Source organism: Crocuta crocuta, unplaced genomic scaffold (assembly GCF_008692635.1).
Source record: "Crocuta crocuta isolate KB4526 unplaced genomic scaffold, BGI_CrCroc_1.0 scaffold126, whole genome shotgun sequence".
Classification (NCBI taxonomy): domain Eukaryota; kingdom Metazoa; phylum Chordata; class Mammalia; order Carnivora; family Hyaenidae; genus Crocuta; species Crocuta crocuta.
Window position 1 is genome coordinate 2,941,530 of NW_027531000.1, and position 18,969 is coordinate 2,960,498.

At 42.3% G+C, this 18,969-nt stretch overlaps 1 protein-coding gene across 1 annotated transcript in view; it reads right to left on the bottom strand.

Moving 5' to 3' along the window:
• Window positions 1-18,969, bottom strand: part of FRMD4B (FERM domain containing 4B) — a 122,827-nt gene that overhangs the window by 21,291 nt on the left and 82,567 nt on the right. The window contains exons 11-16 of the mRNA XM_077770613.1: window positions 16,925-17,011; window positions 4,491-4,567; window positions 2,839-2,977; window positions 1,992-2,133; window positions 986-1,119; window positions 769-888 (exon numbers count right to left, since the gene is read on the bottom strand). Coding sequence (XP_077626739.1) covers window positions 769-888; window positions 986-1,119; window positions 1,992-2,133; window positions 2,839-2,977; window positions 4,491-4,567; window positions 16,925-17,011 — 699 coding nt within the window. The remainder of the gene's footprint in view (window positions 1-768; window positions 889-985; window positions 1,120-1,991; window positions 2,134-2,838; window positions 2,978-4,490; window positions 4,568-16,924; window positions 17,012-18,969) is intronic.

The window sequence follows — 18,969 nt, forward strand, 5'->3', positions numbered from 1 at the left end:
TTTTTTTTTTTTTCCATTTTGTATCTTTCTCTCTCTTTTTCTTTCTTTCTTTCCTGCATCTCCATTTCGCATGGAGATAACATCTACCTTGTAAAAATATGGCAAAGTTTAAATGAGAATAATATATGTGCATTGCTTAGCTCAGGATTGGGTATGATCTATACATTGCAAAGCTCTCTCCATTCTTGATGGAAACTGCTATCATTTTCTAAAGCCAAGATGGCTAAATTTGGGCAAGAAGCAGGAGCAGGGTCCTACTGTCTGACGACCCGCAGATGAGAAAGTACACTGTATACTGGAACTATCACACCCAAATGCTGCACATGTAATATCTCATTTAATATTCCTTGTGTCCCTCAGTGGGAAGAACAAGGATTACCCCCATTTTATGGATGAGGAAACTGAGGCCTGGGAAATGAGACTTCAGAAAGGGCCAACTTATTTGTCAAAGGCTTCTCTGCTTTACGTGGAAGGGTCTAATGATGGAGTTCTTAATTCTTATAATAATGTTCCTCAGTTTACAAATAGCTGGGGCTTGTTCAACGCTCCCTATGTGCGGAGGTGTAGAAAAGTGAGAAACAACTCAACTGTAACAGGACTGTGCATGAAAGAAAGAATTGCGTGGTCTACTGTAACACTTTCGAGTGGGGAGCGCGAGATAAAAATGTACAGGGGTGACTCAAAAACCCAAGGGACAAGCCAACCACATTCAGCTGTCAGCTCTTCTGTCCTGTTGTTAACAGAACTGCTCAGCGCCGCTGCTCGTACCTCCTCACTTGGCAGTAGGTTGTCATCGAGTTTGAACGCGGTGCCCACACGCCTTCTGACCTGAGGCAGCTTCTCACCGACGGTCAGCGGATATTCCTTTGGCATTCTGCCCGTGAGCTCCTGTAAAACAGGGCCGAGTCAAGAGGGGGAAAACTGACCTTGGCCGGAGGGGTCAAACACAATGTGAGGAGTCCCCCAAGCCCCAGACGACACTCACAGCCTCCCGCAAACAGATCTTCTTAAGCTCCTCGACCTTCTTCAAGAGTTTTTCTTGCAAGAGCTTTTCCTTCTTCCTGAGCTCAAGGATTTTCTCTCTCTTCTGCTCCTCGCTAACTTCTGAGTCTTGAGAACCTGGAGGGTTTGGGAGGGAGGGCAGGGAAGGTTTATCCAAGGCATGTTTCCTTCCTTTTTAAAGGACAAAGGATTTCTAAGTCAAACCTGCTATTAAATCATAACTTATTTCTTTTCTCCTTGTTTCCGAATATAATAAAAGGAAACTGGAGAACATTTTCTCATGCTTCTGGGCATCCAGCAGCGTGGTAATTATATATACCTTCTGTATTTTGGCTCAGTCATTTTAGAAGCGACGATAAAATGCTTAATGTTTCAGACACACCCAAGGAAGAATTTCAATTTTCTGAGCAGGATAGGAGGTAAGATGTTTCTTGAGATAACTGTTTAGAATGTCCTTTTAGAAAGCAAGCAAGCAAGGCAAAGGAATGCTCTGTGCTTCAGATTAAGAGTTGACAATAGGGTTTAGATGGGGAAATTCATTTGAGTTAAGTTACATACGCTTGGTGATAAGAGATTCCAGCATTTCTGCGGAGGAAGGGCTTCGGGGCAGCAAGCACACTGGGAGGTGGGGGTGGGGTGAGGTCTGAAGCTTGTAGTCATGTTTGGCTATATTTTAAGTGGAGACGTAGACAAGTGTCTGGATCAGAAACTAAATATTGGGGGAAGAAGAAGCTGCTGGAATGGATGGGGAGAAAAGGTCCTTTCAAGTTGCCCTAAGCCCTCAGTACCTTTGTATCTAGTGTTATTCATACAAGCCGTTTATAATTTTACTTTCCTTAGACTTAAAAAAAATTGGTTTACACTGCATGCCGCAGGTTTTGATATGCTTATTTATTCCCAGCATAATGGGTCTAAAATGCATTGAAAAGTGGTTTATGACTCCTCCAAAAAAGTGAAATAAAGATTTTTGTACTTTCCCAAAACGTTACCTGAAGAGATTAAGCTGCCATTGCTCGCCATGATGAACTGACTTTTTGCCTCCAGTGTCACCATTTTGGAGACCCTTGGTGTCCCTGTTTCTGTCAGGTCCATGGCAATATCGTCTAAACTCCTGGCTGAAGGAATTTTTGCCTAAGAGGTATGCAACATCAAAACAGAAGTCACTCGACTGAACCAATTTCAAAGTGATAAAATGATTAAGTTTCCATGGGCTAAGTATGTCACACAAAGGACGATGTAGAATTTTTACAAGTGACACTTCAGAAGAAAAAAATATGAGACTTAGGCTGTACGGCTAAAATGTTTAAATAACCACGCACGAATCTCTCTCACTGTATAGTTCATTCAGTAACCTGAATATGTCACCTGTGGACACGTGCCCATATGCCAAAAAGTTGACGAGTCTTAGAACTTTTAAATCAGGTTGGGGCGCCTGAGTGGCTCAGTCAGTTGAGCATCCGACTTCGGCTCAGGTCATGATCTCACAGTTTGTGGGTTCAAGCCCCGTGTCGGGCTCTGTGCTGACAGCTAGCTCAGAGCCTGGAGCCTGTTTCAGATTTTGAGTCTTCCTCTCTCTCTGACCCTCCCCTATTTACGCTGCCTCTCTCAGAAATAAATAAAACATTAAAAAAAAAATTAAATCAGGTTATATATTGCCCACCCTTTAAATGTAAGAAAATTGTAAAGAAAATGTAAGAAAAATGCTCATAAAGTTTAAAAAAATCTCAAAGAGCAAAACCCCACGTGCTTGTGTCTTTTCTGAGAAAGCTTATCTTTGGAATGCAAAGTAAATGAGGGAGGCCCATCCGCTCCTATAGAAGCACTCAGGTTACTTACTTTGCTTTGCTTCCGGTCCAAATAAAACTGATGCTGACTAATTGCCATTACCCAGATGGACTTGATGAGAGAAGGGTTCGCATACCACGTTTGCACAAAGAGGCCACTTTGCCCAAAGGTTCTTCTTGACACAGAAATCCTAAAAGATTAAGGAAAGCATTTGAATTATTCACCTCTGGCCCAGCACAACACAAAATGTAGCCAGTGAGTAATGTTATCACGAAGCATCTACTTCATTGTTTTTCTGCTGCCACGCTCTGATGCCGACAGGGACCACACTTCTGATGCTCTCCTTTTATGACAACACCAGTTGCGCCTGGATAATCTCTTTTTTTTTTTAGAAAACTCGCATGCTCAAAAACGCATACACATGTACTCAAAAGCAGATAAGACGTAGGCAAATTAGGAGCTGTACTAGATGTTTGGTTAAAAACCACAGGATGTGTCGCCATCACAAGGGGCTGGGGATAAATGTGGTAATACTTCAAAGACAAAACCACCAAGAGGGCAGGGGCAGCGCCTTCCCCAAGGTAAAAGAACAGCTCAGACCTAGGTTGACTTGTCCGGCTCTGACATTATCAGAGGATGAACATGATAATGTTGTCTGAAGATATGCAAGTCTGTAACCGGTCCAGCTACGGCTTATGCGCCAGATAAAAAGAGGAGAAAGGGTTAGAGGAGGAGAGAGTGAAAGGAGAAGGAAGGTGGGGGGTGGGCAGGCAGATGCTGCAGGGAAGGGGGAAGGGTACCATGTTCTTGGTAGGAATCTGACTTATCTCTTGGGGTCATCTTTTTCTCACAGCTGTTTCCCCCCATCCCTCTGACCTCTGAGACCCATAAACGTGTCTGAAAGGCACACAGTGAGGACTGATAATGAATTCCTCTGAGGAGCCTGGAGAGCCTATAATCTTGACTTCAATCTATGTCGATAACCTGGCAACTATTGTTTTAAAGTGACCAGGAATGCCCAGTTAAAAAGTGAGCAAGGGATACAAACAGATGATTTCTCCAGAGAAGATACCAAGAGTGGCCAAAAAAAGACACCAAAAGATGCTCAGCCACCATTAGGTACGAGGGAAACACAAAGTCAAGCCAGAAGGCCTATCGCTGTACACCCTAGGATGGCTGTTGAAAAAGCAACCACGGGGCACCTGGGTGGCTCAGTTGGTTAAGCGTTTGACTTCGGCTCAGATCATGATCTCAGTTCATGAGGCCGAGCCCTACAGGGGCCTCTGTGCTGACAGCTCAGAGCCTGGAGCCCACTTTTGATTCTGTGTCTCCCTCTCTCTCCGCCCCTCCCCCGCACACTGTCTCTCTTACCTAGTCTCTCAAAAATAAACATTAAAAAAATAATAATAATAATAAAGCAACCAAAACACAGCTAAAAATAACAAGTGTTAGGGACGATGTGGAGAAAATGGAACCAAACATATTGCTGGTGGGGGTGCAAAATGGAGTAGCTCCTTTGGAAAACAGTGTGGCAGTTCCTCAAAAAGTTAAAGAAAGAATTACCATTTGACCCAGCAATTCCCCTCCCAGGTATATCCAGAAGTGAAACCGTATGTCCACACAAAAAAATTGCACATGAATGTTCCCGGCAGCGTTATTCAGATAGTTACCAGGACCATACAAAAAAAGGCTGTCATCCTCACCTCCGTGGATCGTGAACTTCAACGGCAAATTTTTTCTCACGGAAATACAAGTTCTCGAGCTGTTTCCATTGGAATAACTAAGGAATTAAGAAAACAGAAAACACACACAGCTTTAATTAATACTATTTTTTACTAAAGCTAGAACCCATCTTTTTAAAAAATTTTTTTAATTTTTATTTATTTTTGAGAGAAGAGAGAGAGAGAGAGAGAGAGACACAATGTGAGCGGGGGAGGGGCAGAAAGAGAGGGAGTCACAGAATGCAAAGCTGTCAGCACAGAGCCTGATGTGGGGCTTGAACCCACAAACTGAGATATGACCTGAGTCCAAGTTGGACATTTAACTGACTAAGCCACCTAGGTGCCCCTAAAGCCCATTTTTGTCATCAAATAATCAAGAAGGCACACTAAGATGAAGCGCGAATGTGTGACCCTGTCTTCTTACAAATCAATAACCTGAAACCATTTTTATTCCTTTCTCTGACAGTAATCCTCACCTCACTAACAAATCTTCCTGGAACAATAAACCAGGCAATTGTGGGGAACATGCATACTATTTTTTTTCCTTTGACTCGACTAAATAAAGAGAGTTAGTAAGGAAATCCTCACAATTCCAGTAAGCACACGCCTTCTGATCAAAGATGCTGACTTCATATTTAAATGGAAAGACAGTCTAAAGGGTGTTTCAGTAGAACCACAGATTAAATTTCAAAAGGAAGCAAAGTGAAAGTAAAACGGAACCCCAAGCAGGGGTGATTCTCTGTGATACCAGTTTCCCGCCTGCAAGAGTTCCCCTAAATGTGAAGGAAACTTAGCTCCAGGAACTGGGGCAGAGGTGGGGTGGGGGTAAACGCGGGATTGCCCTCTTGGGTTCTGAACGAGAGTCTCCAGTTTCTGTAAACACACCCTACTTGTATATTCCCACTGCTGACGCGCTAATGCTGCACTCGGTATCATTTGCCAGTTGGTTGGGTGAAAAAGAACTTACTAGCAGTGTCCATTTGAACATCAAATAATTTCTACAACAAGACTGAGCACCCTGCAGTATTTCCTGGGCTCATTCCCAACCCCATTGTACTAGCCTGAGCCTCAGCTTTGAGTCTCCACTCGGACTTCATCGTTGAGTTTGTCCCACCGCTGATGATTATTACACTATGACTGGAGTTTGTAATTATGTTCAAAGAATCTTAGAGGAGCAGTTCAATTGTCTAAATAATAATAAATTCTCTGCAATCCACCCTCAGCACCACCATTTCCTCAAGTACAGGAGCCAAGACTGTTCACGAACATGTGAACCTCTTCTAGAGGAACAGCGTGAACTTGACATTCCTATGCACATGTAACTAGGATACAAAAGCATGCAAATTGGACCCCCCCTAATCCCAAACATAGTAAAATAAATCAGCATACGCTAAAAACCCAGCCCTTTCTTGTCTGACATACAGTCAGTATAACTACAATCACCGAGGTTGAGAGAGTATTATTAGTGAAAGTTTAAAGCTACATACCGATTCCTAAAATGTCCGTAGACTGGTCGCTTTCATTTCTTTTAATCCAGAGATTCCAAAAATGGGATAGAAATCTGAGGGAAAGTCCTAAGGTTCTTTCTACCTCCCCTCTCTCTCCCAGACAGCAGCTCCGGTGAGTTCTGAACGGAGTTTCATAAGACACCTAGGTGTAACTCAATTTCACAAACAGAACCTCCCACGGCTGACACGCTACTGACATCAGCAAGCCTACCCAGTGACACCTCCCCACTTCTCCTCCTTCCTCCGATCAGTGAGATACAGAGCAAAGTTCTCGCTGGCAGATCTTCCCAGAAGAAAGACACATGTTTTTAAAGGGGGTGTAGTGTGGATCCAGGTGATCCTTGCTGGGAAGTAAGGTGCTTTGAATCCAAGCACAAATTTCACTGGAGGCTGTTGAGGGAGACATTTCTACCAGGGTTTACTCACCCTGGGCATGAACAGGTTCTACAGGAAGAGCCACAATGCAGCTCAGCTGTGTTTTTCTTTGCGTCCATTCCCACACACATAAAAACCAGGGCTGGACTTGAAACATGATCTCTGAAAGCCACCACCTCCCCCTCTTATCACTTACAAATGTGAAATACTAGCACTTTCGCCTCCATTCAGCATGTTCCTGCAATGAGAGGAAACGTGCTCCCTGTAAGCAAAAACCCTAAGTAAAAGGTGAAGGGCTTCAGTTTATTTAAAGAATTTGAAATAACTAAACGGCAACTGGGTTTGCAAAGAAGTGACGGGAACAAGACTGAGTTTCCAAGTCTAAAAGGCAAAGCCGTCTTCCCACCTGAAATCTTAAAAGTTCATGGAAAATATGATTTCATATATGTGCCAGTGATAGCATAGGTGAGCGGGAAGGAGGCCGACTTAATTCGCGATGGCCAGTAGACTGAGGATGATACAGTGTACATTCTGGTTCCATCACTTATGGGGGGGGGCGGTAAATTGCTTAACTTTTCTGTGTCCGTTTTCTCATCTGTAAACTGGGAGCAACGCCTGCTTCAGAGGGTTGTTGGAAAGGTTGGGTGAGGTGATGTTCATGAAGCACTTAGCCCAGTGCCTGGTTTAGAACAAACATTCAGAGACTGACAAAGCTAGTTACAAACGCTATGAAGGACTCTCAGTCCAATTCCCTAATTCAATCATGTCTTTGTGAGGATGGACAGCCACTTAATAGCAGAAACAGAAGGAGAAACGGCGGTCTGGATCCCCCAGCTGTCTTTCCGCTGATGAGAAACAATCAAGTTTTTCTGTTGACACATCTGTGTCACTCAGGTCCCCATTCTGTGAGTTTCAACGTCTGTAAAAACTGCTGTATTTCTGTTGATTTCATCGGTGGTTTCCTGATACACCCTCTGGGTAGGAAATCTGTTCACTGTTCCTGTAGCATGGAGGTCACCGAGGAGGAGGGAGGGGCAGGTCAGGGGCACGCCCACAGAAAGACACATGGCAGCAAGCTCCCTCCTGTCTGGGGTACCCAGAAAAGGAGCGTGCCCTGGCAAGTGCAAAAATGCTGAGGAGTATGCACCTGCCACAGGCAAGGGGGACCTCCCAGGGTAATAAAAAGACTCAGGAAAAGTTTCGGACAGAAAGGAACAAACTACCTTAGTCAATCTTAACAAATCGAAATTAGATGTCACCCAAAGGTATACCACCAAGAAAGGATAGGAAAGACATGATCAGAGACAGTTTTTTTTTTAGAGCATTTATAATATAGGTTAATCATTTAACTGCAGGTTCATCTGGAAATGACTAAATTTGGGATAGTCACAGCTGCAGTGTGTGACTGTACGGCAAACAATGACTCACGTCGGGTGATCCCTTGGTATAATTTGAAGCAAAGCCAAATCACTGTATTAGTGACTTATTCTTTTTTCATTTTAAAAAAGTTATTCTTGAAGAATATACTGTTAGTACCCATGATCAAGCTACTGGATATGTTTTGCCTTCTGGGGGTCCCACAAAAACAGAATTTTGCAGGATCATGGGCTTTTAGAAAGCCAAACTGACCACTGGGGCACCTGGGTGGTTTAGTTGGTTGAGTGTCTGACTCTTGGTTTCAGCTCAGATCACGATCCCAGGATTGTAGAACCCAGAGCTTTGTGTTGGGTTCTGCAATGAGCCTGCAGCCTGCTTAAGATTCTTTCTATTTCTCTCTCGCTCGCTCCTTTTCCCCTTCTCCCCCACTCTCTCTCTAAAATAAAAAAAATGCACACACACAAAAAAAGAAAGCCAAATTGACCACCTTTTTATCCAGCCATCCTTCCATCCATAAAATGCTTTTGTGACCCGGAGTGAGTCTGCCCAACAACCCTATGGGGAGTTACTACTTTGAGCCCCATTTTTCAAGACAGAAAACTGAGGCTCAGAGAGGTTTACATAAATTGGCCAAGGTCACAAAGCTAAATGGGAGCAAATCTGGCAGGTTGAAAAACCGTAGTGCCTAATCAAAGCACACCATCCTGCCTCTCTCATCTGGGAAGAGACTTGATGGAGTTAATGAAAACATGGAGTAATTCTCAGATCTACCTCAGAGGGGGGAAATCCCCCCCTCCCCCAGCAATTATGAACAGCCATTTGCAGAAAAGGACTCTGGGACCCTCACATTTTACTTGCACCAATGGTTCCCAACCAACAATGATTTACATCACTCCCTACTCTCACCCACAACAATAAGATCATCTGGTCATACCTGGAGACATTTCTGCATACTGAAGGGGTAGGTGCTGTGAGCATCTTGTGGGGTGAACCCAGAGATTCTGCTGAATATCATGCCATGCTCGGGACAAAACGATCTGGCCCAAAATGTCAACAGAGCAGAAACTGAGCAAGTTTGGCTCAGAGGAGAATTTTTGGTGATATACCTATGATTTGGTACATGGAGTGTGTTCAAGAAAAAGATGAATTATTTGCTCCAAAATAATCAACATTGGGGTTCTGTTTTTCTCAGTTAGGGAATCCCTGTAGGGACAAATGGTTGTTCAGATTTTCTCAAAGCAAATGTTAACCCACCAGAAGGACTGGAAACAACGGATCAGACTAGATGAAGCCATGCTAACAGTGTCACGTGTGCTGAACAAAAATTATATAACACACCCAAATGGGACACGTTCGGGTAACAAAAATTACCTTTTGAGATGTGATGTCATAACCTTCCATACATGAAACATCACATCCTAAATGCAAAAAGTACAACATACTGAGCATTTTAGAAAAGTTCAGATGGAGAAGTTCTGGGCATCAGGAAACGCATAATATAAAACTCTGACCGTCCAAGGGGATGTCATCTCCCCAGATTTCCTCTGTGGCTGAATTCCTAACCTCCCAGGGCTGACTTAACGACTTCCTGTTAATAGGTGCAATAGAGTGCTCACTGCACATGTACGGCGCAACCAGGGCTGACCTGAACTACACGTTCACGGGCACCTGCATGGTTCTTTTGGAGGGTTGCAGCTGACACATAGGTTGGTATCTAGCCCAGTTATTAAATACTTCAGTATGGGGCGTCTGAGTGGGTCAGTTGGTTAAGCGTCCGACTTCAGCTCAGGTCATGATCTCACGGTTCATGGGTCCGAGCCCCGTGTCGGGGTCTGTGCTGACAGTTGGGGGAGCCTGGAGCCTGCTTCAGATTCTGTGTCTCCTTCTCTCTCTGCCCCTCCCCCACTCATGTTCTGTCTCTCTCTCTCTCTCTCTCAAAACTGAATAAATGTTAAAAAAAAAAATTAAAAAAAAAACTTGAGTAAAATCCCCAACTTTGAATGTAATTCTCTTTCCAGATGGACCATCGGATCCTTAATGACAGGGACTTGGCTTTTTCCTTAAGTGGAATAAAGAATATCAAGTACTAGCTCAAGGTCCTTCTAAACAGCATGGGCTTAATTCTTCTTATTCTTTGTTGTTGTTGTTGTTGTTGTTAAAATGTAAAACTGGGTACACTGCACTCTCTCATTAGAAATTTGTTCCCTAAGGATGAACAAATTAAAACCAAACCAATCTTTAGTCATATGTACAAAGCAAAGAAGCCTTTCCTGTTTATCCCCTTTCAGAGAACATTTTTTTCACCATGCTTTATGTACTAACTGGTTTTCTCAGCATTTGGACGCGTCAGTCCTATTAAAGAGCTATGTTTCATTTCACTATATGCACCAACAACTCAGCCATTTGGTTAAATGCCTAGAAATACAAACTAAGAGATTAAGTAATAAAAACTAATGGTTTTGCTGGTCCAGCAGCCACTTCCTCTTCTTCACACATCATCTTCTGCTGCTACAGAAAAAACTCTTAGCCTTGAAGCTCTAGCTATAGGGGTTTCCTCTCAGTTTTATAGTGTGCCTACCTCCTTCCCATCAGCACACACTGTTTTCTGACTAGAACGTGCCAACCCGTTCTTCAGAGCCCCACTTCTTCAGGAGACCCAGCTGAAATGTCACCTTCCTTAGAGGCCATCCCTGAACCCACTAAGTGTTCCCCACCCATCCCACAATTGGCCCTCCATCTCATTTGTTTCCCCCAGAAGCCATTCAAAATCTATCATCATGTTTCATTTCTTTGCTCACTGATTAGTTTCTCACGAACCATCCCCCTAAAAGACTTCAGAGAAAACAAACACAGTGTGACAGAAACTACTTATCACTCTCAGGATCTTTTTCTCCTCCTTGCTTTTAGTAACAGAGAACCTTGACTTAAGGCTTTGCCCTTGGCCATCCACCTAAAGACTACCCTTCCCAGCCTCCCTTGCAATTAGACTTCATGACTAATCAGGCCGCTTGCCTTGAATTCTTTTCACCTGCTTCCGGTTGTAAAATGGAAATAGACAACCAATTCTCTGAGAGTTCCTTGTCTTAGAAGAACTGCTTAAAATCCTGTGATTAGCTTACAGGAGGGGAAAAAGACACCTGTGGTGTGCAGTAACCCTTCTATACATCGGAATATGAAGAAAAATTATCTACTCGGTAAAATAACTCACTAACGCACTGGGTTCTCCCAATGATCTTTGAGGTTGAGAGAATAGACAAAATGATTAGAATTCGATAGTTGAGAAAAGAAAGACCCAGAAAGGCTGAGACACAGCTCCAGGTCAGCCAACAGGTAAGCAGGAGTGCAGGACTGGTTCTTATTTCAAACCCATGTGGTAGGCTTTGAGTTCTCCTCCCAGCCACTCTGCAGAAGGTTTTAACAGCCAGATTGATTATTGGTGTGGCTGGAGCTTAATTATACACTTTACAAACAGGATGGACTGGTCTCCATTACATGCTGTAATTGCATCCTTTTCTTCCACACCAAACTTTATTTTGTATTAACGTAGAAAGTGTGACTGGGCAGCACATGTTCCCCTTTCTCCCACCGTTAGCTTTATCTAAAATTTAAGGAGCGTTGGAAGGAACTTCCCAATCGAGCCCCCTGGCAATGTGGCAGTGGTGGAAAAGCGAGGAGCAGGGAGAAATGATTGAGATGGCTGTGCTTAGAAAAGTAAGCAAGTCACTGGGTTTAAATGAAATGAACCCCGGGGCGCCTGGGTGGCTCAGTCGGTTAAGGGTCCGACTTCAGCTCAGGTCATGATCTCACGGTTCGTGGGTTCGAGCTCTGCGTCGGGCTCTGTGCTGACAGTTAGCTCAGAGCCTGGAGCCTATTTCAGATTCTATGTCTCCTCTCTCTGCCCCTCCCCTGCTCACGCTGTCTCTCTCTCTCTCAGAAATAAATTTAAAAAAATTTAAAAAGATAAAAAAAAATAAGTAAATGAAATGAACCCTGTACAGTTATGACAAGGAAACAGGAAGACTTTTGTGCTTGTTACTTAATTCACCTGGCCCTAGGCGTGTGGGAATTCCAATAGTTTAAAAAAGAAATCAGTTAACTGAAGGCTAGGAACCTTTTCCCCACCCCAAAATGCCCTGGGGTAATGATGCACATCACAAGATTTTTTTTAGCAGTTATAATGCACAAAGATACCCATCTTGAAAGGCATTTTACCCCACCAAGTTCTGCCAATGACACCTTGCCTGGCATGCCTTTTTTATTTCTCCCATCTCTGACAGGTTCTGGTTTTTTCAGGTCGAAGAACTTGCTAGAGGGGTACAAATCAGCCATGACATATATCAGTGCTTCACTTAGCCACTGACCTACTCTACTTCTTTGTGAAGAAACGGTAGTTTCCCTTGAAGTACTGAGTGAACAATAAAAACCTAGTAGGAACACAGTCTGCATTTTTCTTTAATCGTAAAACGTCACTATTTTTTTTTAATGTTTACGTTTATTTTTGAGAGAGACAGAGTGTGAGCAGGGGATGGAGCAGAGAGAGGGAGGGACACACAGAATTGGAAGCAGCCTCCGAACTCAGGAACTGTGAGATCATGACCTGAGTGGAAGTCAAGACAGTCAACCAACTGAGTCACCCAGTTGTGCCAAAACTTCACTATTTTTAAGCTCAAAGATCCTACGATCTGAAATTAAGTTGGGTTCTGGTATGTGTTCACATTCCACAAGAGTTTGCAATGACACATTTCATGAAAAAAGGGGAGATTAAAAAGAAAAAAACCTGCTTATGATCTGAATTTTTAATACTCTGAATTTTGGGGGTTTATAGCTCAGAATCTTACATTTCTCTTAATTTGCATCATGCCTTTGGGCACTGTGGTTAATAAATTCATGCAGAGGGATTAGGAATCTCTGAAAACAGAAAATCTGAGTGTGGACTCTTCGATGGAACACTAGCACTACGAGTCTGTGGCAACGTTGGGTCGTTCTCTAACCAACAGTGACCCAACAATATTTCTCCTACCTTTTCTTCCAAGGTTTTATTTAAATTCTAGTTAGTTAACATATAGAGTTACATTGGTTGCAGGATCTTCTACCTTTAAAAATTGTCTTTCTCTGTCACTACCAATGAACAACCAATTGTAGAGGGGTGACTATGTATCAGGCACAGTGCTGAACATAATCTCTTGTAATTCTTACAAACACCCTATGCAGTTGGTGGCAATACCCCTGTAGATGAAGAAACTGAGTCTAAAAAGGGATTAAACAACACGGCCAAGGTTACACAGCAAATGGACATCAAAGACAGGTTTGAGTTGCTTCCCAACTTCTTGCTCTGCATCGTCATACTACATGGACCGAAAACAGTATGGCCCTTTGAGTGTAGAAAGCCTTATAGCCAAATTACACAAAGAGTACCATTGGGAGATACAACAAACATCGTCCCCAATGTTCATAGGCTACCACTAATACACGTTATGTGCAAAGGACAGAAAGCTTCAGCTTGTGGATTTTACACCATTCTTCCAAAATAGCCTTCGGCATCAGTCAGTCTCTTATTAGGGCAGACCTTCCCCTTTCCTGGCCAGGTCTTAAGCTACTTAATTATAACCCAGCGGGCACGCATAACAAAGAGCTCAAGAGGCTGAGACCTCCAGGGTCTCCCATTCCAGCCTCTGTTTAAGAGTCTGCCCATCTGCCCTGCATTTCTGCTCCAGCCACACGTAACTTGCTGCGCGTACAGGTCATGCAAACAGCTGAAGCATGATCCTCCTTCTTATAAGTCAGTGCTCATGACCCTTGAAATCATGGATTCTTTCATTTGTACCAACTGGGCCAGGGCAGTGACTTCCTCCCTCCAATTTAACCTGTAAGTGGTTTGGACATGGAAAAATAAACATATGGAAGCAAAAATCCAGCACTGAATTTTAACAGAGGAAGTAAACAGTGGGATGGAGTGGACACCTATAAAAATCACCAAAAAAAGAGAAGATGAGGCAGTGACAACACAAGATGGCCTGTTAATGGTCCTTTTTAAATTGAATGGCACATCTTGAAATGAAATAGAAAAGCCCTGCAAATTGAAGAAAAGCAAATGCCTTCTGATCCTTGTCTAAACTCTGAAATGAACAAGCAAGGCTGATTGTCATCAATGTCAAACAATATTTACCAATTTCTATGAAACTGTGAATGTAAAGAAAGGGCTGTGAGTCATGAGCAACTGAGAGGAAATTAGCTGCACTTATTTACTGTGCAGACTCTGATTCACCATTATTTTGGGAGAAAGCCTGGTTGTTTTTAGTCAATGCATTTATATTCCATGGGATTCTCAATTTCATGAGCCCTCATGAGCTAAGAAATGACTTGTGAGTCAATGTAAGTCATATATCACATGCAAGATTCAGCAAAACCAGTGAGGCTTGTACATGTTATTTCTTAAAGCAAAATTCAGGGGAGAAATAAACTACCAAAAAAAAATGTTAATACAGGTTGAGGTCTACCTTAAGGAAACATGATAAACAATAATTTGGTTCTATTAAATACATAAACTAAGGGTGAGTTACATGCCTTGGCTGGGATTCATTATTCTCCCTCCCCCCTAACATCCTCCCCACCCCGCCAGCCACAGACTCCCATAGTTAACAACCATAATGTCCATCAAAAGAGAATCAGTTAAATGAATACTGGACTTCCGCATAATGGATACTAGGCAGCTTTAAAAAGAGTGAAAAGGGGGGCGCCTGGGTGGCTTAGTCGGTTAAGCATCCGACTTTCGCTTAGGTCATGATCTCGCGGTTCGTGGGCTCGAGCCCCGCGTCGGGCTCTGTGCTGACTGCCAGCTCAGAGCCTGGAGCCTATTTCAGTCTGTGACTCCCTCTCTCTCTGACCCTCCTCTGCTCATGCTGTCTCTCTCTCTCTCTCCCTCCTAGAAATAAATAAAACATTAAAAAAAAATTTTTTTAAAGAGTGAAAAGAGACGCTTTTAAAAAGTGACCTGGAAAAATAGGACACGGTATGAAATAGTGTGCATAGAAAGGTTTCTCTTTCCAGAAAGCTTAGGATGTACACTGACAAAGTCTAACCGAACAAGTGTCCTTCTCTTGACAGTGGTTATCACGGGGGAGGGACAGGGGCTACCCTAGTTGACATGTTTCTGCGGTTTGCTTTTTCTCATCTGTTTTCACAATGAGTATGTATAACTTTTGGAAAACAGTTAAATAACTATAAATAAAAACGATTTTGAAAAAAAGTGTATGCCTGTCGTTTCTACCATTATTTATTAGAAATTTGGTCTTTGAGGAAATATTTAACTACGAACATTATTGATATCCCTCCTGGAAACTGAGCATACCTTACTTCAATTGATCTTGGTCCCAAGGCTCACAGAGACACAATTTTAATTGTATGCTTGCATACATGCTGTCTTACGGTCCCTCACACAGATGGATATTGGCTGTGAGATGATGTGTTATTATTTTTATTGATGATTTCTGATAAGAAGCCTCAATCCCCGACAAGGCTGCTCCCCTGGCCACCCTTTTGTGGTGTTTGTGGGAGCTTCACAACCATAAAGTGGGGAGAAAAGAGGAGCTTTACTTATTTTTTTTTCTTAATGTTTTATTTATTTCTAGGAGAGAGAGAGAGAGAGACAGCGTGAGCAAGGGAGGGTCAGAGAGAGAGGGAGTCACAGTCTGAAACAGGCTCCAGGCTCTGAGCTGGCAGTCAGCACAGAGCCCGACGCGGGGCTCGAACCCACGAACCGCGAGATCATGACCTAAGCGAAAGTCGGACGCTTAACCGACTAAGCCACCCAGGCGCCCCAAGCTTTACTTATTTTCTTAAAGAAAGATTGTGCGCATTGATAGAAGCTGAAAACGCACAGAGGAGGAAGAACACTGTGGTGTGAATACAAGGGTGGTGTGAATAGACATTAAAGCACGAGACAGATGGAAATGGCAGGAGTTATTTAAGGCTGCGATGCCGGAGTGTGATAACACATGGTCTGCTATTATAGGCCATTGTTCCACTGCAGTGGCTCCCAGTGATGGCAGCGGGAGCACAGGGAGGGCGGCAAAACCAGCCGGGGCAGCATGAGTAAGCCTTTCTGTCGTAACACACAGGGGGCCAGGGCAAGCGGGTGGCGATCTATATGGACTCATCCATTCTCATGTGAGCAAAAACGTATTGTACGCCTGTGCTCGGATCAATAGAGCTACATAGCCAAAGTCCAAGTTGAAAATAATGTCATTTATTAGCGCTGGAAAACCCAAACCTGATAGAGTGTGACCCTTCCATGTATAGCACATAACATATTATTCTTTACAAAAAGCAGACAGGTTTAGTGTGGGAAATTGTGAAACAAAGATAAGTGAAAACAGCAGCAGTAGTAAAAAGATCAGTTGTAACTGTATGACAGAGGGGGAACCGGCCCTAAAGGATCTGACTTTGGTCCTCACAATTCATCCATTTATCCATCCAGTGCAAAAAAGTATATGTATGCATGTGTATGTACATATCTATATAATTTACATGTAAATTTATACTAACATTTATAAATTTATTAATATAATTTATGTATAAGTTAATACTAACATTATATATAATTATGTGTATAAATATATCTATATAACAGATAGTATATGAAATTTAGAAACCAGAATGCCATCATCCTGTTCAAATGGCCTTAAAATAGAAATCTTGGGGTGTCTGAGTGGCTCAGTAGGTTAAGTGTCTGACTCTTGATTTCAGCTTGGGACAGGATCTTAGAGGTGTGGGATTGAGCCTTGCACGGGGCTCCGTGCGGAGCCTGCTTGGTATTCTCTGGCCCTATCCCCTGATCTTTCTCTCTCAAAATAAATAAATAAACATTAAAAAAAATAAAAATCTAATTGTAGGCATTTATAAATGAAACTGTGATCAATATCCTTAAATCTTAGTGAATACCTTTATTTCTTTAGAATAAATGATGAGATCAGAACTGCTGTATAAAGGTAGATAAATTAGTTATAAAAAGTATTTTTTCACTTCACCTGAGCCTCCTCTCTGAACCCATGGCTTCACTGACCAAAGTTCTTTGTCTGAGACTGTTTGGTGCCCCTTAAAGCAATGTTGTCAAATCCAGAACAGCCCAGGTTCTCCTAAAAAAGGATTCACACTTACTTTCCGAGGTTTCACTTTATCTTGCAAATCATACTGGCCGATTCCTTTATAGCTGATTCCAAGCCACCAAGGAAGTCCTTGTTTGTCCTGGAAGATGAAAAAGCATGAGAACCACGCCCCTAATTGTTGAGTCTTTTAGAGGTGAAGATTTACCAATTTCACCGTTTGCCAAGTATCAGCTTCGTAAAATGAAGCTGTCTTGGTAAACAAAAAATTACTTACATACCTACCTTGTTATTAAAATGCCTTCAAATAAGATCTTTAAATTAAAACAGGTGAATACCATCAAAAAGAATGAAACATTACTGTCTTGACTGAACAGTTGGAGAGAAGAAATAAAATGTAAAACGAATCCAGAGTATAAAGCCAGTTACCCCTTTAAAAAAGAAAAGAAGAGGAGAGAAAAGAGAAGAGAAGAAAAGAAAAGAAAGAAGAAAGAAAAAGAAAAAAAAAAAAAGCTTTCTGCTCTCTTGATTAGTAACCAGCTCTAAAGGTCAGGGAAGTTTCCAAAGAATTACAAAGATGAGAAAAGAGGTCCCAAACTTGATGTTTATAATCTACTTAACAGTGAGCAGGGGAATATGGAAAAGCTCTTTTGGAGAACTGTATGATTCAATGGCAGGACGTTTGAATAATCACTTTGAGGTACATATGGGGAGGGGAGGAATTCTTTTCCCCATAAATCCTTTTTTTCAAAATCTTTTAGGTCTTGCCAAAGTAAAGGGTGCATTGACACAGGAAATGAAAAGTTTAGGCTTAAACGTGTATCGGTAAACAAGCAAACTAAGAATCAGGAGAAATTAGAGGCACTTGGGTAGCTTAGTCCATTGAGCGTCCAACCTGATTTTGGCTCAGGTCATGATCTCATGGTCCATGATTTCAAGTCCCACAATGGGCTACTCACAGACAGCGAGGAGTCTTTTTTGGGATTCTCTCTCTGCCCCTCTCTTGCTCACACACACATACATTCTCTCTCTCTCAAAATGAATAAACATTAAAAAAAAGAATCTGTAGAAATTAAAGTGAATTGGTACTTATTTTTAGTACAAGGTGTCCTCATTATGCAAGTATTTATTATTCAATTCCCTAGAATCAGAACTGCAAACACTGCTGTAACTTGAAAAGCCACTCAAGACTGATCAATGATAAAAGTATTCCCTTCAAACAAGACTTTCTTTAAGCTGCTTTATCCCTTACCATCTCAAAATATTTCTTAGTCTCTCCCAGCTTGAAAACGCATGAAAACAATACACAAATCCAAAATATACCAATTGAAAATTGGTATTGCAAATCCTGCAAAGTTTTGAGAATTTTATGAAGCACTGAAATGACAATGTAAAGTGTATGATTCTTGGGGCAACCAGTTGGCTCAGTTGGTGGAATGTGTAACTCTTGATCTCGGGGTTGTAAGTTCAAGCCCCACATTGGGTGTAGAAATTACTTTTTAAAAATCTTAAAAAAAAAAAAAGAAAGTTTATAATTCCCAGATAAAGGTGTTATCAAGAGAATATCTGAAGGGTGCCTGGGTGGCTCAGCCGGTTAAGAATCCGACTTCAGCTCAGGTCACGATCTTGTGGTTTGTGAGTCTGAGCCTTCCATCAGGCTCTGTGCTGACAGCTCAGAGTCTGGAGCCTGTTTCAGATTCTGTGTGTGTGTCTCTCTTTCTGCCCCTCCCCAGCTTGCACTCTGTCTCTTTCTCTCTCAAAAATAAAAAAACATTAAAAATATTTTTTTTTAAAAAAGAGAGGGGCACCTGGGTGGCCCAGTCAGTTAAGCCTCTGACTTTGGCTCAGGTCATGATCTCGCAGTGCATGAGTTCGAGCCCCACATCAGGCTCTGTCCTGACAGCTCAGAGCCTGGAGCCTGCTTCAAATTCTTTGTCTCCATCTCTCTAAAACCCTCTCCCACTCAAGTTCTGTCTCTGTCTCAAAAATAAATAAACATGAAAAAATGTTTTTAAATTTAAAAAAAAGAGTATCTGGTAGCATTAGGCAGGTTAACAATTGGGGAAGAGAAATAGCAGCAAAAATTGATAAAAGGAATAG